Source organism: Myodes glareolus, chromosome 12, assembly GCF_982192425.1.
Source record: "Myodes glareolus chromosome 12, mMyoGla1.1, whole genome shotgun sequence".
Lineage (NCBI taxonomy): Eukaryota > Metazoa > Chordata > Mammalia > Rodentia > Cricetidae > Myodes > Myodes glareolus.
In genome coordinates this window covers 64,365,626-64,389,293 of record NC_142037.1, presented here as the reverse complement: position 1 = coordinate 64,389,293, position 23,668 = coordinate 64,365,626, and the positions used below count along the sequence as shown (strand labels likewise).

General features: G+C 43.1%; 1 protein-coding gene and 2 long non-coding RNA genes across 5 annotated transcripts in view; 2 read left to right on the top strand and 1 right to left on the bottom strand.

The window, feature by feature from the left end:
• Positions 1 to 2,595: 2,595 nt before the first annotated feature.
• LOC125392159 (uncharacterized) lies at positions 2,596 to 8,825 on the top strand. Its single transcript, XR_007229414.3, has 2 exons — positions 2,596 to 4,662; positions 7,575 to 8,825. It is a non-coding gene; the product is annotated as an uncharacterized LOC125392159 (long non-coding RNA).
• A 4,364-nt stretch (positions 8,826 to 13,189) lies between these two features.
• Positions 13,190 to 16,087, bottom strand: LOC148120277 (uncharacterized). Its single transcript, XR_015739493.1, has 2 exons — positions 15,950 to 16,087; positions 13,190 to 13,443 (listed from the first exon to the last, which is right to left on the bottom strand). It is a non-coding gene; the product is annotated as an uncharacterized LOC148120277 (long non-coding RNA).
• Tbc1d4 (TBC1 domain family member 4) overlaps positions 14,815 to 23,668 on the top strand; it is a 166,398-nt gene continuing 157,544 nt past the window's right edge. Inside the window, exon 1 of one of the 3 annotated variants that reach the window (XM_087912269.1) lies at positions 14,815 to 16,024. In XM_087912269.1, the coding sequence (XP_087768395.1) occupies positions 15,527 to 16,024 (498 nt within the window). In that variant the 5' untranslated portion in view covers positions 14,815 to 15,526. The remainder of the gene's footprint in view (positions 16,025 to 23,668) is intronic. The other 2 variants (XM_087912270.1, XM_087912271.1) reach the window with 2 other exon arrangements.

The following is a 23,668-nucleotide window of genomic DNA, read 5'->3' as shown; positions in this document are numbered from 1 at the left end:
ACCCAGGACCTTACTTTGTTACTTGCTCACCCTCCTTGAAAATATCTCATGATGTAATTGATACACCCTTCAAGTATCATACAACCAAAAGACATAAAGGGCCCTTAAAAGCATGGGATGCCCTAAGGTGAAAAGTTCAGGCACACAGCTATGAAATTGTTGGGAGTGGTAAGCATGTGTACAGCAATGACCTGTGTCGTCCGATATGCATGCTTTATTGGGACCAGGATTCTTTCAAACTTCTCCAGTAAATTAAACCAAGAGCCAATTGAGACAAAGTGCTAGAAGGGATGCTTTCCATCTCTTTAGATGCTTGGTGGTCTGACTTCAGAAATGCAGTTCAGAAATGGAAGGCATTTATGCATCTTTGCAGCCAAAGAAATACAAATGCAGTGCTGGCATAACTGGAGGTCAACCTGTAGAAGAATGAAAGTAGATCCATATCTATCACCATGCACAAAACTCAAGCCCAAATGGATTAAAGGCCTCAATATAAATCCAACCACACTGAACCTGATAAACGAGAAAGTGGAAAGTAGACTGCAACACAAGAGCACAGGAGACCACTTCCTACATATAACCCCAGTAGCACAGACAACAAGAGCAACAATGAATAAATGGGACCTCCTGAAACTGAGCAGCTTCTGTAAAGCAAAGGACACCGTCATTAAGACAAAAAGGCATCCTACTGAATGGGAGAAGATCTTCACCAACCCCGCGTCAGACAAAGGTCTGATCTCCAAAATATATAAAGAACTCAAGAAACTAGGCATGAAAATTCTAATTAACCCAATTAAAAAATGGGGTACTGGACTGAACAGAGAATTCTCAACAGAAGTTCAAATGGCCAAAAGACACTTAAGGTCATGCTCAACCTTCTTAGCGATCAGGGAAATGCAAATCAAAACAACTTTGAGATACCATCTTACACCTGTCAGAATAGCTAAAATCAAAAACACCAATGATAGCCTATGCTGGAGAGGATGTGGAGTAAGGGAAACACTCATCCATTGCTGGTGGGAATGCAAACTTGTGCAACCACTTTGGAAATCAGTGTGGCAGTTTCTCAGGAAATTCGGAATCAATGTACTTCAGGATCCAGCAATACCACTCTTGGGAATATACCTAAGAGATGCCCTATCATACTACAAAAGCATTTGTTCAGCTGTGTTCTTAGCAGCTTTATTTGTAATAGCCAGAACCTGGAAACAACCTAGATGCCCCTCAATGGAAGAATGGATAAAGTGTGGGAAATATACACATTAGAGTACTACTCAGTGGTATAAAAAAAAAAATGACATCTTGAATTTTGAATGCAAATGGATGGAAGTAGAAAACACTATCCTGAGTGAGATAATATGGTATGTACTCACTCATAAGTGGACTCTAGCCATAAACAAAGGACATTGAGCCTATCGTTCACAAGCCTAGAGAAGTCAAATAACAAGGTGAGCCCAAAGAAAATATATATAGAGATCCTCCTGGAAATTGGAAGCAAACAAGATCGCCGGGCAAAAGTTGGGAGCGTGGGGGTGGGGATGGGAGAGAAAGAAGGGAGAAGGAAAAGACTGGGGAGAACTTGGGGGAGTGGGAGAGTAGAGATGGAGGAAGGGTGAATATAGGAGCAGGGAAGAAGATATTTACATTAAGGGAGCCATTTTAGGGTTGGCAAGAGACTTGGCTCTAGAGGGGAATCCCAGGTGTCCACGGGGATGTCCCCAGCTAGGTCCTTGGGCAGCAGAGAAGAGGGTGCCTGAACTGGCCTTGCCCCACTATCACACTGATGATTATCTCGAATATCACCATAGAATCTTCATCTTGCGATGGATGGAGATAGAGACAGAGACCCTCATCAGAGCAACGGACTGAACTCCCAAGGTCCAGTTGAAGAGCAGATGGAGGGAGAAGATGAGCAAGAAAGTCAGGACTGCGAAGAGTTGGTCCACCCACTGAGACAGTATGCCTTATCTATGAGAGCTCACCAAATCTAGCTGGACCGGGACTGAAGGAGCATGTGATCAAACCGACTCTCTGAAAGTGGCTGCCAATGGGGGTGGACTGAGAAGCCATCGATAATAGCACTGGGACCTGTTTCTACTGCATGTGCTGGCTTTTTTGGGACCCTAGTCTACTTGGATGCAAAGCTTCCTAGGCCTGGATGTAGTGGGGAGGGCCTTGGACTTCCCACAGGGCAGGCTTCCCTGCCCTCTCTTAAGGAGGGAGGGGGGAGGAGGAGGGTGAGTGAGGGAGCGGGAGGGGAATGGGAGGAGGGAAGGAAGTGTAAATTTTTGAATGGAAAAATAAAAATAAAATAAAATAAAATAAAAGAAATACAAATTCAGTCAGATGGGAAGCCTCCATAGGAGACAGAAGGTTCTGTGAGCCTCTGGGTACATTACTGTGATGTGGGATTCCCCTGTGTAGGCTATGAATATATTTTATTCCCATTGGTCAATAAAGAAGCTGTTTCGGCCAATGGCTTAGCAGAGTAAAGCCAGGTGGGAAATCTGAGCATATATATATATATATATATATATATATATATATATATATATATATATATAGAGAGAGAGAGAGAGAGAGAGAGAGAGAGAGAGTAGGTGGAGTCAAAGAGACACCATGTAGCTGCCAAAGGAGACAGATGCTGCAACCTTATCAATAGACCACAGAATTGTGGTGGTACACTGATTAATATAAATGATGCAAGAGCTAGCTAGGAATATGCCCAAGTCATTGGCCAACCAGTGTTGCAATTAATATAGTTTTTGTGTGATTATTTGGGTCTGGGTGGCCAGGAAATGAAAAAGCAGTCGTCCTTTACATTACTGCATCACTTGCACCCTTAAATTTGAAATCCGTGACTTGAGAGGGTCAACTATCTTTTAAGTTCTAAAGCCCATGACCCCAATAACTTCAAATAGCATTTTACTTATCCCAGTAGAGTTGCTAGGGACAACTCATGTAGTGGCCAGACCCAAACCATCAATAATTAGAAGAGCTATTGTTTCCCAGATTGGATTTGCATTTGCCCTTAGGTGAGATAGTAACTATTTTTTTTTTGTCTCAGAAGATTTTAAAAGCGAGCATGTAAATATTTAGAAGAATTGCAACTATAATCCTGATAATTTTGTGTTTAAGGATTACACATGAGTATAATTTGTCAGAGGTTTAACCTTCTAATCTATGCCACATAACTGAGTTATTGATTCAGATTTGAGAATCTAAGGTGAGACTTTGCTCAACTTCAGTATGGTTATAAAAGAATTAAGGATCCTTGGGCAGGAAAGAAAATTAGAGCCAGTCATGAGTACTGTGACTCAGGACAGCAGCAATCAGTTAAAATTAAATCTCTATGTGTGAAAAACTGGGACAGTAATTAGACAAAGGGTTCTAGGGATTGAACGTCGATTACTAGGCATGTGTTGTCGGTGATGGCCACCTTAGCCACCTCTGTGGCCCATCATCCGACTCTTTGACTCTCTTATGTATAGAGGAGCTGTTTAAGTACATGAAAGATTTTTATTGATTAATTCAGATTAAATAAATGTGCCACAAAACAAAGACTGAAAATTTCCTGAAGATGAATGCTAAAAAGAAATCCCACACTAGCTCAGAGTTGAGTATAGTAACGGGTTATTTATTTAGGGATAGACTCACAGATCACAGCCCTCTGCTTGAACAGGGAACAGGACCCAAATCCCGCAGCTGGAAGAGAGAGCGACTGCATGTTTTACATCAGCATTTATAGTATAAGAGGCCACACCCAAGTGGGCGGGTAGCTTAAAGGTTACTGACTGTAGAATTTCCTACAGCAATTTACTTTTATCAAATATGAAGTGTTTGAAGGTTTCTAAATTTGGGAACAAGACTGAACGTTATAATTTCTCTGTAAGATATGACTCAGAATTGTAATCTAAGACATCTCTATCACATATTTGTTTTGTCCTAGTGGCATTGGGAACTGTGGTGTGTCACACAGTACACCCTTTGCCCAAACAGCTTTACTTGCAGATGTTCACAGCAAGAGTCACCGGCCTGGTTTAGGGCCTCTGGCTTCTGCTACCTCATCAATACTGGCCCCTCTTCCAGACTCCTGTCAGACATCCTGCTGGTGCCCCAGTCGTGGAGATCCTGTGGCAATGGTTCGGCAGGACTGGCCCCATCACATGCTCCATTAGCATGATGATAGGTGCTGGGGTGGGCTAATTCAAAGTCCTGGATCTGGGCCCGGGTGGTAGCTGCATTGGTCAGACCCGGTCTCTGTTGGACTTCTCTTGCTCCCACAGCAAGGGTCAGGGTCAGCTCTCCTATGCCCTCCCAGGTCTCCATTGTCACTGCCAAGCAAGGGTCAGTAAGAAGCTGGGAGCTAGGAGCAGTGTTACAAGTACGGTGGAAGCGGATATTCAACAGGTGTGATTGGTATGAGAGAAAGCTGCTATTGATAGAGTAGCAAGTCATTGCCCAGAGGGGTCAGAGATACATATTTTTCTAAATTTTAATTGTTTTCTTTTCAGGGGTAGGTTCCAAGGATGGAAGGTGGATATGAAGGACTGGGAAATGAGTGGGATTGGGGTGCATGATGTGAAATTGTCAAAGAATCAATAAAAAGAAATATTAAAACAAAGAAGAAAGAAAAAGAAAAGAAAAAAAGTAATATAACTTGTAAGTTGATTTTAAAAGCTGAAGGTAAAAGAAGTATTTTGATTTTGTAATTTTTGTATTGTTTTTAAAAATAACCTTTTTAAAAGTTTGTTTGTTTGCTGAATTGGAGTCTTACTATGTAAGTCTTACTATATAAGGGGTCTTACTATGTAGCCCAGGCTAGCCTCAGTTTGTTATATAGCCCAAGCTAGGACCTAATTTACAATCCTGTCTCAGTTACCTGAGCTCTGTGATTGAAGGCATGTGCAACACATCTGGAGTCCCCTGAGAATGAAAATTATCCTTAAAGGTTTGTCTCTTTTGTTGTTTTTCCTCGAAAAACCAACTCCTTGTCTCATTGATTCTTTGTATTGTTTTCTTTGTTTCTATTTTATTGATTTCAGCTCTCAATTTGATTATTTCCTGCTGTCTAGTTCTCTTGGGTGGGTTTGCTTTTTTTTGTTCTTAAGTTTTCAAATGTTCTGTTAATTCCCTAGTGTGGGATTTTTTTTCAACTTCTTTATGTAGGCATTTAGTGCTATGAACTTTCCTTTTAACACTGCTTTCATTGTGTCCCATAAATTTGAGTATGTTGTGTGATCATTTTCATTGAATTTTAGGAAGTCTTTAATTTCTCCCTTTATTTCTTCCTTGACCCACTGATGATTCAGGTGAGCATTGTTTAATTTTCATGCATTTGTGGGCTTTCTAGAATTAGTATTGCTGTTGAATTATAGTTTTAAGCCATGGTGATCTTATAAGATACATGGGGTTATTCCATTGTTTTTGTATCTGTTGAGGTTTGTTTTGTTACCAAGTATGTGATCAATTTTTGAGAAGGTTCCATGAGGTGCTGAGAAGAAGAAAATTCTGTTTGGGTGGAATATTCTATAGATGTCTGTTAAGTCCATTTGAGTCATAACATCTCTTATTTCTCTGTTAAATTTTTGTCTAACTAACCTGTCCAGTGATGAGAGTGGAGTGTTGAAGTCTCCCACTATTAGTGTGTGGGGTTTAATGTATGATTTAAGCTTTAGAAGTATTTCTTTTACATATGAGGGTGCCCTTGTATTTGGAGCATAAATGTTCAGTATTGAGATTTCCTCTTGATGGGTTTTTTCTGTGACTAATACGAAATGTCCTTCTTTGTCTCTTTTGATTGACTTTAGTTTGAAGTCAATTTTGTTAGGTATTAGGACAGTTACTCCAGCTTGTTTCTTTGGTCCACTTGATTGGAATATTTTTTCCCAACCCTTTACTCTGATGCGATGTCTGTCTTTGAGGTTGAGATATGTTTCTTGTATGCAGCAGAAGGATGGATTCTGTTTTTGTATCCAGTCTGTTAGCCTGTGTCTTTTTATAGGTGAGTTGAGTCCATTTATATTAAGGGATATTAATGATCAGTGATTGCTATCTCCTGTTACTTTAGTTTTTGTTGTTGTTAATTTGTGTGTTTTCCCCTTCTTTGGGATTTGCTGCTGTGAGATCATCAATTGTCTGTGTTTTTGTTAATGTAGCCAACTTCCTTGGGTTGGAGTTTTCCTTCTAGTATTTTTGTAGGGCTGGGTTTGTGGCTAGGTATTGGTTAAATCTGGTTTTGTCATGGAATATTTTTTGTTTTGTTTTGTTTTTCTATGGTGATTGGAAGTTTTGCTGGGTATAGTAGTCTGGGCTGGCATCTGTGGTCTCTTAATGTCTGCATAACGCTTGACCACAACCTTCTGGCTTTCATTGTCTCCAATGAGAAGTCAGGTGTAATTCTAATAGGTTTGCCTTTATATGTTTCTTGGCTTTTTTTTTCTTTGCAGCTCTTAATATTATTTCTTTATTTTGTATGTTTAGTGTTTTGATTATTATGTGGCAAGGGAACTTTTTTTTGATCCAGTCTATTTGGTCTTCTGTAAGCTTCTTGTATCTTCATAGGCATATCTTTCTTTAGGTTGGGAAAGTTTCCTTCTGTGATTTTGTTAAATATATTTTCTGTGCTTTTGAGTTGAATTTCTTTTCCTTTTTTTATACCTATTATTCTCAGGTTTGGTCTTTTCATGGTGTCCCTTATTTCCTGCATATTTTGTGTTAAGCTTTTGCTAGATTTAATGTTTTCTTTGACTAATGAGTCTGTTTCCTTTATTGTATCTTCAGCACTTGAGAGTCTCTCTTCCATCTCTTATATTCTGCCGTTTATATTTGCATTTCTAGTTCCTGATCATTTTCTCATGATTTCTGTTTTTATAATTCCCTCAGCTTGTGTTTTTTTTTACTGTCTCTATTTCAGTTTTCAAGTCTTGAATAGTTCTTTTATATGTTTGATTGCTTTTTCTTGGTTTTCTTTAAGGGATTTGTTGATATATTCCAAATTTTTGTTTGTCTTTTCTTCTTTCATTTGAGGGAATTTCTCATTTCCTCTTTAAGAGTTTCAAACATTCTTCTGAAGTTATTTTTTAGGTCATTTTCTTCTGCGTCATCTGCATTTTGTTGTTCAAGTCTTGCTGTTGTAGGGTCTCTAGATTTTGCTGGTGTCATGTTGCTCTTTGTGGTGTTGCAGGTATTCTTACTTTGTCTACTCATCTTTTCCTCTAATTGGTGTAGTTGGGGTGGTGTGTCAGCAGATGGGTGCTGGAGGAATAGCTGAGAGTTCTACATTTTAAAGGCAACAAGAAGTCAACTGAAAGTAACACTGAGGGAAACTTGAGCAAAAGAGACCTTAAAGCCTGCCCTCACAATGACACGATCCCTCCAACAAGGTCACAGCTCCTAATAGTGCCACTCCCTTTGGGGGCCATTTTTTTTCAACCCACCACAGTGTGTGTGTGTGTGTGTGTGTGTGTGTGTGTGTGTATGTTGCATTTTATTTGGGGTCTATTATAGAATTATATATATTTACATAAAGTTGGCTTACAATTTCTTTGTTTTCTTTTTCCATTGTTTTTTAGGGTTGATTTTGGCTATGATAATGACATGAATGACTGCTTTTCTTCCCAGCTCAAGAATATTTATTATAACATAAGGAGCTTGAAATTACCTGGGTGGCATCTTCATAGGTGCCCATGCAATCTAGGATTGGCCATTCAGAGCACTAAATCCACTTGCTGCTGCGACTGCTTCTGGAACAAAATTCAAGGCCAAGTTTGAATAGTTTCCTGAACAAGAGGGAAGTGCTCAATTTTCTCCTGTGAAGACTAGGTTAGAGCTGCAACAAATCTTTGTCAACTAAGGAAGAAAGGAAAGAGCTTCCTCATGGTGGTACGAAGACAAAAAAAGTAAAATGTATTAAATGTGTTAGTCCCCCAGTTAGAGCACCAGAATGTCCTCCGAGGAGAATAGGGTGACTTCCTGAGATGCTAGGATCCTGTGACATGACCCATCATTATAATAAAAACTAAGAGCTTTCAATTTAAGTCATACTTCGGGTATTTGCATCATTAACCTTAAACTATGCCTTTGCTGGTTGAATGGTCAAAGGAAAAATAACACCAACCAGTTTCCAGTTAACATTTATATTCGGCTGGACTCTCTTGATGGACAGAATCAACAGAATACAGCTCAGAAAGGGCGATTCATTAAAACAGCTTATCCAGTAGGGGCCAGGTCATCTGCAAGACTGAGAATCAGAGAACCTGGATAGCTGCTCAGCCCGTGAAGCTGGATCTCTCAGCAGCCCCAACCTGACACCGCAGACTTGGAAGACTCCTAAAGACTATGCGGTCTTCAGTTCTCAATGAAAGGCCCAAGAACCTGGAGTCTGATGACAGGGAGGAAGGTGGAATTAGGGAGCAGACAGAGGAGAAGACATAGAAAGAAGGAGAACGGCGTCTGGAAATTTATGTCTCTTGTTATAGTTATTTAAAGGCTCTATCTAGCCCATCTGTCATTTGTACACACGATGGTTTGAATGAGAAATGTTCCTCATATTGTTGGTCACTTGAACACTTGGTGCTGAGCTGATGGTGCTTTTTGCGGCTGTTTCATTGGTAAAACCTTGCTACAGAAAGTATGAACTAGGGGGTAGGCTTTGAGATTAAACGCCTCATGGCACTTTCAGTTTTCTCTGTTTCATGCATGAGCTGGAAGATGTCCGCTCTCAGCTCTCCGCTCCTGCTGCCCTGCCTGCTGCTATGCTTCCTTATCCTGATGGATTATTATCCCTCCAGAACAATAAATCCAAATAAACTTCCTCCTTCTGAGTTGCCTTGGTCATGGTGTTTTATCACAGCAATATACATGTAACTATGACAGAGGCTGGTACGGAGAGTGGGTGGATGTGAAGAACCTGACCATATTGGTTTTTTGTAGGAATGAGGAAGACTTTGAAACTTTGGAATAGGACAATAGTTGAACTCTGTAAGCAGAGCTTAACAGGCCATTCTAGTATGAACTTGGATTGTAGAACTCCTGAGAACAATGGGGACTATGGTGACCCAGTTCAAGAGGTTTCAGAAGAAAATAAAAATAGCAACTGGGTCAGAGCCCATTCCTGTGTAATTTTGGCAATAATGTGACTGCCTTCTGTCCTTGTCCTAAGAACTTGCCTAAGGCTAAATTAATAAGTAACAGACTAATTTCTTTGGTAGAGGCAATTTCAAGGAAGCATGAAATCCGTCACATGATTATTTTTGGTACCTCTGATGCAGATCTATAACAGCAAAACCATTGGAGGGGAAAGAAGTACAAAGTGTCCAGTTTTAAGAGAAAAAGAACACTAGGAAGCATACTGTTGCAGCTATGGATTATGCTGAAAGGGGCAACGAGAGCAGCACCTTTTTTTGTTTTGGTTTTTTAACACAGGGTTTCTCTGTATAGTCTTGGCTGTCCTGGAATTTACTCTGTAGACTATGCTAGCTTCAAAATCAGATGTCTGCCTGCCTGTGCCTCCTGAGTGTTAGGATTAAAGGCATATACTACCAAGCGTCTCCACCCAGCCATATCACTTCTGTCTCCATCTGAGTGCTGGAATTGAAGGCATACGACCCCACACGTTGGAATCACCTTTGTATAAGCTAGGTTTCTCTTTTTTCTTTTAGACAGATTCAGTTTCGTGTAACCCAGGGTAGTCTTGAACTCACAGAGACCCATCTGTCTCTTTCTCCTGAGTGCTGGGATTAAAGGTGTGTGCCACCCCTGCCTGGCCTCTATGGCTAACTAGTTACTTAGCTCTGCACTCTGATCTTCAGGCAAGCTTTATTTGTTAGATTAGAAACAAAATGTCACCACAGAGGAGACATTTTGTAAAACTGTGAAGGTGAATTCCAAGTTGCAGAGGTGGCTCCAAGATGTTGGAGCCGTCTCAGGCACAGGATATCTGCATAGAGGGAGTGGAATCAACCTAAGAAAGAAATATTTGTTGAAGGAAGTAAAGCTGGAAGAAAGACTAGTCTACGCTCTTTGACATACACAGGACACAGCAGATTGGGTGTTTCCCATCTGCTTTGTCTTGGTTCAGTATTTATCACCATATCCTCATTTCTCCCTTCCGGATAAGAATGTATGTTCTGTGTCATTATATTATAGAAGCATGGAACTTCTTATTGATTTTACAAGGGCTTACAATTAAGAGATCATCTTGGGTTTCAGAAGAGATTCTGGACTTTTTAAACAATGTTGAGACTATGAAAGACTATGGGAACTTTGGAAGTTCCAAATGCATTTTTTTTATGTTATGATATGGTCTCAGGTGGTGGTGTTACAAATGAGAAATGTTGGCCATAGTCTTGGTCAATGGAACAACAAATAGGAGGAGGTTTAGGTCATGCATTCCTGCTGGAGGAAGCATACTATTGGGGGTGGTCTGTGCGTTGGAAAGTCTGTTATTACTTCTGGTAATCTTTCATCTTTCTCCTTCTCCTCCTGCTAGTGACAGCAAGTCCAAATGTCTTGTCTTTGCATGTACCCCTGCATGAGAAAAGCTGCAGCTCCTTCGCCATGTAGAGAAAGACAAATGGTTTGTCTATCTGCCCCTCCCCCTCCTATGTTTTAGCCTTGGCCGGCTTGGGAAAATATATATTTCTGGGCTTGTCTCAGAGAAAGTAGCAAGACTTCTGCTTTAGGGGTCTATAGTTCCCCTTCACCAGCCCAGCCATGAGAGGCAGAGAGATCTCCCTTCAGAAGATTCAAAGAACTCAAACCCTCTTGCCTTTTGCTTTTCCATCTTCTACATTAGAGAGTTTTTATTTTCTTTCCTATCTAGAGCAAGGAAAAAAAAATATCCTCTTGGCTTTTGCCAGCCTCTGGCTTTTGAAACATAAATGCTAAGAACGGGCTCTTTTGTTCTGTGCATTCTGCTGTGTCATCCTTTCCCTGAAGCCATAACATAGAATGACCCAGCGGCCTGGGCTGGGGCAAGGTCACAGGGAGTAGGAGAAACCCTGGTAATATTTCAAAACCCCATTCAGCCACAAAGGCTTGTGCCACCCCCAGGCAGAACTCCACCATACATTTGGAGATGGCATTCTTTTACTTTCTAAACGTTGTAATTATCCAGTGGATCTATTTGTTAATCAGAAACGATCTAATTAAGAACTTGGCGCATCTCCTCTGTGATAGTAAAACTCTTTCGTTTCTGAAGTTCTAATTGGCTACTTATTCCACCCATTCATTCATTCAATACTGATTAACTACCCACTAATTACCAGCTGCTGTGCTGCCGTGGGAGGGAAATGGAATCAAACCCTTCATTTGGGCTTTGAGGGACTAAGAATCATAGCGCTTGCTAGTAGGAAGACACGGAAAGGAGGCCTAAGGTAAAAAAAAAAAAAATGTACCATCAGGTTTAGGACGGCCAACCTTCCTTCTTCTTCTTCCGCATCCTCAGCCCTCCAAGTAGAAACTGTTCATCATACCTTTGCATCTCCGGCCAGGCTCCTTTGGCCGGAACCAAACAACATCCCTGTCTTTGTTCACATTACCCAATCCCCTAGCAATAGCGAAAGTCAGTCAATTCAGAGGGAGAAAGGGGGTCTATTTCATTCCCCCAAACTTAGAAGAATCTCAGTCGCCTGGGCAGATGTGGCTGCCAGACTGCACGGGAGTCTCTGTGTGCTGTGCTGTGTATGTGTTTTCCCTTATGTTAACACTTGACTGATTGCTGTCTTTCTTGCTTTTTTAATTCTTCAAGTCAGCAGAGAAAATGAATTCATTCCTGGACCCCCAAATGGCACCATCCTGATGGTAGTGCTTCATTGCAGGAAAACAGAGAGTCACTCAGTAATTATGAAGATTGTCATAAGTAGAATACACAGGAAAGGGAGCGAAGAGGAGCAGATACCAGCTGTGGCTTGAGGAGATAGGGCTCTTGTATTGGATCTTGAATCATGAAGGTGTTCAAGTCCTAAAGGAAGGATGAAAGAGGCTCAGGTTGTGGGGCGACAGGAAGAGAAGGCAGTTGGAGAGAAAGAGACTGGTAAAGCCTCATAAAGGCATGAGCATGAATTTATTTATCTTTATTATTTTTAATCTCTTTGGTGTGTATGTTGTGAGTGTACATGCATACCACAGAACATGTTCAGAGGGCAGAAGACAGCCTTCTTCCTTGTTTGAAAAAGGGTCTCTTTGTTGTTCACCTCTGTGTATGTCAGGTCAGTTAGCTGGTCTCTGAGCTTCTGGGAAGACGCATTGTTATTGTGCCTGGCTTTATGTGGGTTCTGAGAACTCCATTTCACTTTCAAAGCAAGTGCTTTACTTAGTGTGCTGTCTCTTCAAGCCCATATCTTGATTTTTAAGCAAGAAAGAAAAGTTCGTGTGTGTGTGTGTATGCGTAAGAGATAGATAGATAGATAGATGATAGATAGATCGATCGATCGATCGATCGATCGATCGATAGATAGATAGAGGACAGAAAGAGACAGAGGGAGAGTAGGGGAGGAGAGGAAGGGATCCTTGTATTTGGGAGGAAGAAACAAGGATAGAGGACTACAACAAACCCTTAAACCTTTCTGACCTTACACCATCACACTAACTCAGGCCTTCTGCTTCTCATGTACAAGTTATTTAAGGACTGAGTGCACCTTATAGCTTTTTAGTAGTATTGGCACAATTTTATTTGGATGAGTAGAGAAACATTTCAACTGCATCTGAAGTTCACTTCTGACTTTTGTATGTAGAGAGTTCTTCATGATTCCCAAGGGAGAGCCTTCCACCAGGTCTTTGGAAATGCTGTCTATATACATGTTCTTTGGGTCTTCGTTTGGAGGGGCAGTTGGGGTTGAGAGTGGAAGGGCTGGAGGCGGTAGGTGGAGCTCCGCCTCAGCATACAGTAAACACCATCCACTTAAAAATTCTGTGCAATAATTCCTCTATGTTGTAGATGGATATTGTCTTCAAAATTCAAGAGATGATTATACATACAATTGAGTGCTTTTTATATGTGAATGGTTCTGTGAGTTCTGGAGGTGAAACAGTGATTGTAAGAAACCAATAGTTTACCATCTAGTTCATGTGAGTGCAGAGTCAAGTACATTAGTAATTATAAAACAAGTCATAAATGTGTGCTAGTGAATCCATTTTATTTGACAGCCTAGGACAAGTTAATAAGGAAACAAACACACCCAAAGTCTCAATGGCTTAAGAGGAAAAAAGTTTATTATGTATGTGTGAGGAATCTGTCTTGTCTCTGGCGATTTTCCAGGACAGCTGTCCGCAGAGTGATCGCTTAGCATTCTGGTCTCTGATCATGAGGCACTTTCATGTGGGTGTATTGTTTATACCACGGCCACTGGAGAGCAGGAGTGGGCCAAGTGTCCACTTCTCTACTTCCAATTAAACGCTTCTTCTTCAGATATAGCCCAAGTCACTTTTCTTTACGTGTCTCTGTCAAAATAAGTCACATCACATGACCATACTTAACCTGAGGAAGGCAGAGAGAACTATCTTCCCTTGCAGTAATAGTTATAAACGAAAGATAAACACAGAAATAAAGACCCACCCAAGGGCTTCAGAGCAGGAAACAACTCTTTTAACTCATTATACATTAGAAGACAATATGTATTTTTCTGTCAACCACTGAAAATTTATTCTCTGTTGCTTGAATTTATTTTGCCAGTAGGAACTGGCCAAGGAAGGCTCCAAACACAACCCTAATCCCCACTGTAATTGATCCATGTCTTTATTCCTTTCTTTCTCTTTCACAGTCCCTCCGGGAAAGGAGATCCGTGTAAGAAAGCTCTGGTTAAGGTCTGAGGATGTCTCAGTCTACGTTCTCAGATGTTTCATTACTCTTTTAAGACTTGGGCTCTATTTTGCACAAAGGTTTTGTAGGTGTTAAGTTAAATGACTTAATCAATCAATCAATAACACCTCCATCTTAGAGATTAAATGATCGTTCACAAGAGGCTAGCTAGTTGGTGGCCCCAGAAGTGCAGCAAATTTGACCATATTGACATTACATGAAAACAAAGTAAAAGACCACAGGATATAAGAGAAATTAAGAACACCATGCAAAATATAAGAGAAGTACAAGAATATGAAGAGAGTGTGAGAGTTCTTCCAGGATGGCGATACATTTCTGTAACCCAGGACTTGGAAACCCGAGGCAGGAAGATGCAGTGTTGTAAGGGAACCTGTGGTATCCAGGAAGGAGACTTCGTCTTAAAATAGTAATAACGAACACGTAACAGCAGTAACAAAATCAGTTTGATTTGCTAAAGCGGAAAACCTAATTATATTACTACCGTTCTACTTTAAAAATAGAGTAATCAGATTAACCCTGAAATGCTTTTTGAAATATGTATTCTCATCCATAAAAAGGGAAGAAATTTACATTAGTTCTGAAGTGGGGATATGTAAAGGAGTTTACGTATATCTTCCTTATATTTTAGGAAGTTAGCTGCATTAGAAAACGGGAGATTCACACCAGTGTTAAAGTTTAAAGTGAATATCACAATTAAATTATTTTGTCATAAAATTGTGATTAAAATCACAAGCAGTGGCGAGAGTAGGAAAAAGGATCCAGAATATAGTAACATTCACACTTTAGACGGAATAAAACCAAGCAAATATTGCTTAAAAAAAAAAAATCCCAGCGCCCCACTGAGAATGGCCCCTCTCCAGGGGGCGGTAGAGTCTCCAGGAGAGGAGAGAGGCCGAGCTGGTCCGGAAAGTGCCCGCGCCAGGCTGGGTAAGGCTGCCCCTTGAGGCGAGGTGAGGGGCGGAGGCAGGAGGAAGAGGCTGGGAGGAGACCTCAGATCTGCTGCTGCAGGCAAAGCTCGCCGCCCGCCCGGGTTGGAGGCAGGGCAGCAGCCGGCTTTAAAGTAGCGGCCTGGAAGAAAGGAAGGAAGAAACGAGGGAGGAACGGAACCCCGGAGGAGGAGCAGCGAGCTGGGCTGCAGAGTCGGAGGCTGGAGGAGCCGCCCGGGAGAAGCCACCTTGGTTTTTGTTATTTTCCATTGGAATAGTTCTCTGGGACTGAGCGGGCCGCAACCCCGCGCCCCCGACCTTCCAGGTGACAGCCGGTCACCCGGCTAGCAGTCAGCTCCGCCCCGAGTTACCCCTTCCCGCCCACAGCCCCACTCTCCGCCCAGCCTTCCAGGGCCAGCGCTGGGCGAGCGCTGCAGCCGCAGCCGGCTGCAGAAGCGGGAGCAGCTGACCGCGGCGGGCTTGGTCCCGGATCCCGAGGACGGGCGGCAGGAGGACAGGGGGGTCCGGAAGCGCAATCTCCAGGAAGGAGGATGCGCGCGTGAGCCTCGGTCTCCCCTCTAGTCCACTGCGCTGCAGCCAGAGTCTCCTAGCCGCGCCCGGGAAAGTGTGGCATGGGGCAGGGCCGCTGAAGCGCGGACTTCAAGGGCTCCCACGGTGGCACCAAGGCAGGCGCGGGGGCCTGGGGCGACAGTTGGCAGTTTCCGCGGCGCCTGCACAGTGAGAGTTGGGGGCGCGGCGCCCTCGCTAGGCGCGAGTTATGGAGTCGCCTAGCTGCATTCAGGATGAGCCTTTCCCGCACCCTCTGGAGCCCGAGTCGGGTACCCCAGCGCAGCCAGGTGCCACCAAGCCCGGTGACAAGCGCTTCCGGCTATGGTATGTGGGAGGGTCGTGCTTGGATCGCAGGACCACGCTGCCCATGTTACCCTGGCTCATGGCCGAGATCCGCCGGCGCAGCCAGAAGCCTGAGGCGGGCGGCTGCGGGGCGCCCGCGGCCCGCGAGGTGCTCCTGGTGCTCAGCGCGCCCTTCCTGCGCTGCGTCCCCGCGCCGGGTGCCGGGGTCGGCGGGAGCGCTGGCTCCGGGACTGTGCAGCCCAACACCGGGGTGTTCATCTTCGAGCACAAGGCGCAGCACATCTCGCGCTTCATCCACAACAGCCACGACCTCACCTACTTTGCCTACCTGATAAAGGCGCAACCGGACGACCCCGAGTCTCAGATGGCCTGCCACGTTTTCCGAGCCACCGACCCTAACCAGGCAAGTCGTCTGCATGCACCCAGGGCGGGAGCAGAGCCGCGGGGATTGACGAGACAGGGACCCTGTTGGTTCTGGCTGCTGGCACGAGATCCACGTGGCGCGTTCCTCTCGCTCAGCATTTAGGATCTGGGAGTGGGAGGGAAAGTAATTGGTGGTTGGGTTAGCCTCGGGATGGGCTGGCCGACCTGAGTGGTAGAAAGGAAAGTAGATGCCGAGTGGCCTGGAGGAGATGGCAAGTCAGCTGAGTACTCAAGGAAAAAGCGCGGATCCTAGGAGGAACCTGGTGACTGGCGCTGGTTTGCCTGGCTTTCGCCAAGGAGTGCATGCGTGCAAGTCTGTTTATTAGAAGTACAGGAGACTCCCCACCCCCCACCCCGGTTCTCCGTTTTGGTGGTCCTGTCTTTACATCTGCCTGCTTGGCCAGCACGTCACTGTCACCAAAGCACCTCCAGGTGTCCGGGCCTGGGAGGTGAGATTTCAGAGCACAGTTTAGGGTTAGAGTTCGAACTGTTAGGTTGTCAGCGAAGTAGAATTCTATGAATTTGAAGCCGGAAGACCTTTGCTGTTGGTTTCGCACCCACTGTGACAGTAAGCGCGTACGTGAGCGACTTCAGAATCACTGTGATAGAAGAGGTTTTAAACGTCGTTTTAAGCTTCTAGCTTAGTGTTCAATATTTCTCCATAGTTTACTAACTCGAAATGTTCTGTTTCTAAATGAAACCTCGACTTTCTTAGTAAACAGGTGCAGATCTAGCTAACACAGCGATTCTCAACCTGTGGACCGTGACCCCCATCAGATATCCTGGATTATCAGATATTTACATTATGATTTATAACAGTAGCAAAATTGCAGTTATGAAGTGGTAGTGAAATAATTTGTGTTTGGGAGTCACCACACCATAAAGACCCGTATTAAAGCGTTAGGAAGGCTGAGAACCACTGCTCTCACCGAGGTAGGAAACTTCAGCATAGTTGGCTATGCCTTGGGAGTCAGGCTTGGAAGTGTGGAAAGAAAAGTGTGTGCATGTGTCTCTCCGTGTGTGTGTGTGTGTGTTTCGCAACATTGTGTGTGTGTTTTTTTAAATTGTATTTTCAAAGTGATTTAGGTTTTTAGGGGAATCCGTGTGGACTAAATAAAAATAAATAAATAAATAAATAAGTCTCAGGTTCTATCACATGGTATCATTTAGATAGCTGGGAAATTAAGAATAGATGAGAAAAACATTTTATATCAAGTTCTTATTTTATTCTTATTCCACAATTGAACTGTAATATTACCGTTTGCTGCTGACATTTCACAAAGTCCTCTAACAAAACTGAAGTAAAAGACAGTTGTCTTCAGTCTATTGCATTCTAAAGGAGAAAAACATCTTTGGGTTTATTATTTTCAGATTAATTTTTATTTATTTATTTGTATGTGTGTGTGTGTGTGTGTGTGTGTGTGTGTGCATGAGTGCACACACATGCATGCATAGACATGTTCCTGAGGAGGCCAGATGAGGGCTTTGGATCCCCCTGAGGAGCTGTGCTTCTAGGTGGTTGTGTAGGTGCTGGGAACCCAACTCTGGTCCTCTGGGAGAACAGGAAGTGCTTTTGAACACTGGCAGTCAGGCCAGCCCCCAAGCGACAAATACCATAAACAACCAGAAAGGCCAATGTGAAGAGGGAAAATAAGATTTTTTTTTTAAAAAAAATATCATTTATTTTTGAGATTATAATAGCATCATTCCCCACTTCCCTTTCCTCCCTGCAAGCTTTCCCATGTACCCCTTCCTTTCTCCCCTTTAAATTCATGCCCCACTTTTTCATTGTTAGTTCACACACACACACACACACACACACACACACACACACATGAAATACTAGTAGCCGTGTAATGTTATTAGTGTGCATGTGTGTTTTCAGGGCTCACCATTTGGTGCTGCATAGCCGACTGGTGTGCTTGTCTCCAGGGAAGAATATTTCTTGCACTCTTGGCATGCCTTTCTGTGTAGGGCTGAGGCCTCCTGGTGGCAATTTTAATTTGTGTTCACTGTTATACTCACAACAGAATACTTCACTGCAAATGACTTGAAATTCGCTACCATGGCTGGTTGGTGAGTTTCGGTTCAGGCTTATTTATTTAAAACTCATTTCACAAATGAAATTGGAAAATTCCCGAGATTATCACTATCTTTGTTGCAGTCTAATACAGTGTTCTGCCTTTGTCGACAAGGAAGAACATTACAATACTGTTTCCAGGCCTTTAAGAGACTCTTGGTAGCTGGCCATAGTGGTGCATGCCTTTAATTCCAGCCCTGGGCAGAGGCAGGGGAATCTCTGTGAGTTTGAGGACAGCCTGGCCTACAGAGTGAGTTCCAGGAGAGCTAGGGCTATTTGACTATTACACAGAGAAGCCCTGTTTGGAGAGAGAGAGAGAGAGAGAGAGAGAGAGAGAGAGAGAGAGAGAGAGAGAGAGAAAGGGAGAGGGAGAGGGGAGAGGGGAGAGGGGAGGAGAGGGGAGAAGGGAGAGGGGAGAGGGGAGAAGAGGAGAAGAGAGAGAGAAGAGGGACAGAGATTTTTTAGTAACCCTGGCTGGCTGGTTCATGTTACATTCTGGTCTGGGGTATAGCCTTGCTTTTCCTTGCAGGTGTTGGCATTCTGTGCTCTGAACAGTAGTTACTGTGTCCCTCCTAGACACAAGGATTTAGAGTCCATTCCACACATACTTGTATTTACCTTCACCATATATTTAAATGTTAAGGGCTGAATGTGCTATTAATTTAAATAAAATGTTTAGGTTAATCCTCCCCCCCCATTTATTTCAGAGAAAACACTGAAAGTCACATGACTTTTTGATAAAAGAAAAAGAATCTTTTTTGTTTATTGTAATTTCCTAGTTGAGTCCTTGGTTTACATATATGGTTTAAAAAAAAAATGAAGCCAGACATAATGGCACACATTTTTAATCCCAGCAGTTGGGAGGCAGAGGCAGGCGTTCTTTCTGAGTTTGAGACTAGCCTTGTTTACAGAGGGAATTCAAGGACAGCCAGGGCTACACAGAAAACAATATAAAACAAAAAAATTAAATTAAAATGTTACATAATTTCCCCTTCCCTTTCCTCTCTTCAAGCCCTCCTAAATCCTCCTTCCAACCTGTCCTATATCCCTTTCGCCTCCCTCTCAAATTTATGGCTTCTTTTTCTTTAATTGTTATTGTTTCATATATATGCATAAATATATATGTACAACCTGATGAATGCATTTAGTGTTTCTTTTATTATGTGTATGATTTTGCGGGGGGGGCTGACCACTGTATTGGGTGACCAGTTAGAGAGCTCATCCGTGAGCAAGGCTAATTCTCTCCCAGTAGTTACTAATTCCCTGGGCTTCTATGTGGAGGGGTGGGATCCCTTGTCATTTCCCCTTTCTACCTTAACTTTTTTTTCATATTTTTTTTTGGGGGGGCGGGATAGGACTTCACTGTGTAGCCCTGGCTTTCCTAGAACTCTCTGTAGGCCAGACTGACATCAAACTCACAAAGATTCACCAGCCTCTGCCTCCTGAGTTCTGGGTCTAAAGGCATGCACAGCTACCACTGGTGTTCTTGTGCAGGTCTTGTTTAGGCAGGGACGCTGTTATCATGAATGAAGCTTTTCTATCATTCTCGTAGACACAATCTAACATCAGGACAATTGGTCTTCTGGCTCTTAGAATCTCCTACCCACTTCTTCCAACATGTGGGGAGTTGTGTTATATGTATCCCTTGGGGCTGGGTACCCCACAATCAGCTGTTCTCTGTGTTTTGACCTGCTGTGGTTTTCTGTAACAGTCTCTGTCTTCTGTAAAGAGAAGCTTTTTTGATGACAGATGAGAACTACAGGGCCGGGAGAAGGTTTAGAATGCCCTTAGGAATTTTGCTGATCCAATAAAGTGATTATACAGTGGGTTCCTCTCTAAGAACCATGGCCTTACTCACCCTGGGTGGTTGACTTGGTATGATTTCGCTCCTGAGTGGGCTCCTGAAACTCAATTAGACAGCTCTTGGTTACCGCCAGAATCTGTCACTGTTGTACCTTCAGAGATCCCTTGCCTTGCAGGTCATCGTTGTGGTTCGTAGGTGTCCCAGCTGGGTAGGGCAATTTATTGCTTCCCTCCTTTGGCAGGTTGCACAACACCTTCTGTTATTATAGAAGACAGACTGCACAGGGGAGGGGGCAGATTCCTGCCAGAGGATCTTTAGTGTGAAAGGTCAGATGTGGTCTCCATAGGGACGGTCTCTGCTAAGACTTAATAGTTCTAAACTTTAGTGTCCCAGAAGAGGGCTGAGTGAGGACTGTGGGGGAACTCGTCAGGGGCTGCCCCTTCTCAGGGTGTTGCACAGAGCTATCTGGGAATGACGGGAACAAATGCAAGCTCTGTGATGTAGGAGGGAAAAAGCCGCTTGTTGGTTTTCAGCCACCCTGCTTGTTTAGACCTCAAATAATCACACAGAATCTGCATTAATTAAATCACTGCTTGGCCCATTAGCTCTAGCTTCTTAGTGGCTAACTCTTACATATTAATTTAACCCATCTCCATTAATCTGTGTATTGTCATATGGCAGTGGCTTTCCAGCAAAGTTTCAGCATGTCTGACTCTGGTGGTGGCTCCATGGCTTCTCTTTAACTCCTCCCTTCTTTCTCCCAGCATACAGCCTAGCTTTCTAATCTAGTTCTGCTCTTTCCTGCCATGGGCTCAAAACAGTTCTTTATTCATTAACCAATGAAAGCAACACATAGACAGAGGACCTTCCACACCACTGTGAAATTTTTGATTTCACAAAAAAGAGCTGAAATTGGAATATTAAAAAACATATAGTAAATATAACTTCACATTTTAAAGCATTGGCAAACATTTTACACACTTAGGAACCCTCTTTGGTCAAGCAGTGCACTGAAGGTTTGGTTTCAAATCGCTCCCACTTTCCACCAAATGTAAATATTTGGGAACTTGGTGAATTCAGTCATTGACAGTATTTGTCACATTTCCCTGTGAGCACCTCAGCCGATGTATATGACTCTTCAAGTGGGCAATGTTGGGACAACTGTCTTTGTGCTGTTTACAGTGAACATACTCCAAAGCATGACTTCAGCCAGACTCAGGACACTCAACTTTCATTCATATAAAGCAGGGTTTAGAAGGTCGGGGAACCTTAGAATGTGAAAGAAGGTGGCCTGCTGTTTGCTTTGTCCTAAGTTCTTTTGAAGTGGAGTCTTAAGCTCCTTGCTGAGGGAGCCTGCTGTTCCCTGCATTCACTGGAGCAAGTCTACAAGGCAGCCTAGAGCAGTGGGGGTAAAAACATCCCTAGAAGGCTGGTCTCGCTCTGGCTCAGGAGCCTGTCTGTTTTCTGGCATGGGCCTGCCTTGAGCTAGACCATATAGTTTATCAGTTGTGAAAGAGGGCACCACTAGTAAAGGACCAAGAGTAACAAGTCATATGCCTGCATTGGGTAGGACAGACTAGGCTTCACATTCTTGGTGGCGAACTGGGTGTTTGTATTTGCATTGGGTCTCTGATTTTGGAGGCTGGTCTAACAGAAAGCCTAATGCTTTACAGAACATCCTCTCATATGTCTTGACTAAGGGTGGATCTCCGTGTGATCTCAGAGATGGGCATGCTGAGCTGGTAGCTTGGGTCTGTGGTGGGGAGTTGCCATGGCACTATGCCCTCTGGATCCACACCTTTTCCTGGGTTAAAGTTAAGGATCTGCATCAGGAGAAGCAGTCAGCTGGGAGGGTTTGGTGTGCACAGGCTTTTCAGATGCAAAGAGAGGTGAAGAAGAGGTTAAGTGTATGCCCTGTGTGTCTAGGGGTCCCAGCTATGCAAGCCTGTGATGTGTGGATGTGCTTCCCAAGCCAAGCATCTTTGGTCCATGGATATGCTGAATGGAAAGTTTGTCTGCTAGCCAAACACTCTAGATTGTGGAGCTGAACAGTGTTTTTTTTTTGTTGTTTGTTTGTTTGTTTGTTTGTTTGTTTTTTGAGGGGGGTTAGATAAGATGAGGGATATCTTTCAGTGTCAAATTATGAGATTATGAGAGTTTGTACAAAAATTGAGATATTACTTTTTTGCATCCTGATAAATGATCACATTCAGCATGACAAACTTCATTCTAATTCTATATTTTTCCCCCACTGTGGAATGAGTGAACTAGTTGTAGGGTAGGGAAATTGATGACATCAGTGATCTTCCTTTCTTTTGGATTGTCTGGTGTGTTATTTGTATCTGAAACAGAAGGTACAAGTAACAAGCATATCATCATGCTTTCTATGCCAATTGTGAAGAAAATCAGGCCGAAAGACATAGAGTTGTACAATTTGGTAAGGTGATGGGCAGTCGAAAAATTGTTGTAAGTATTATGTTTATTCCTTTTCTTTACCTACTTTCTGTTCCTTTTCCTCTATTTTAAAGTGATTGTCTTATTAAAAAAATTGGGTTGGACTTGATACACGGGCCCAGTGGTTGAGAGCATACACTGCTCTTCTAGAGAACCATAGGTCGATTCCCAATACCCACATTAGGCAGCTCTCAAGTACTTGCAAGTCCCATCTCAAGAGAGTCAACACTCCCGGCCTCTATGTGGATACATGTGCACATACCCCTATACAGACATATAATTAAAGACGTAATTATTACAATTTAAAAAGGAAAAATCGGGGTGATTTTTTTATAGTTCCATTTAATTAAGACCCCATGTATCCCTTTGTACAAAGACGGCAGATCAGGTTAGGATCAGATTATAGATTTTTTTCCCCCCAAGACAGGGCTTCTCTGTGTAGCTCTGGAACTCACTCTGTAGACCAGACTGGCCACAAACTCAGAGGTCTGCCTTCCTCTGCATCCTGAGTACTTGGATTTAAGGTGTGTTCCACCACCTCGTGTTTAAATTACAATGCATTTTAACATTGTATCTAGCATAATTTTCTAGGAATATGGTTTGTATAAAATACTAATGCAAATTTGATAGCTCATTGACCTTATTATCTAAAGATGCCTCTGGTTCAGGTTTCTAATGTGGTATGCATGCCATGCACGCATGTCATCCACCTGTGTAGAACTTTAAATATTTCCTTAAGACAAATGATGGGAAGGGGATGAAGTGCTCAGGGAGTGAAGTGCTTGTTGAGAAGGCAGGAAGACCTGCTTCCCTAACATCCACACGGTGTGTGTGGTGGTTTGAAAGACAATGGCACCCAAAGGGAGTGGTGCTATTAGGAGGCATGGCTTTGTTGGAGGAGGTGTGGCCTTGTTGAAGGAAGTGTGCCACTGTGGGGCTGGGTTTTGAGGTCTTCCTGCTCAAGCTACTTCCAGTGAGACAACTCACTTCTTGTTGCCTCTGAGCTGTAGACCTCTCAGCTACTTCTCCAGCACACAGTGTCTCTTCACAGCAATAGAAACCCTAACTATGATGGACATTAGTACCAGGGACTGGGGTATTGTTGTGAAAGGCCTCGCCATGCTTTGGTTTGGAGGAATTTGGATGTGAGTGCTTTGGATTAAGCAATCACTGGAATACTTTAAGCATTGCTAATGCTAGTAGGGCCACACTAGTAGAAAAATGGAAGACAGTGGTGCTGAGTGTGATTTAATGAACTGTGAGGACCTTGCTCAAGAGGTTACAGA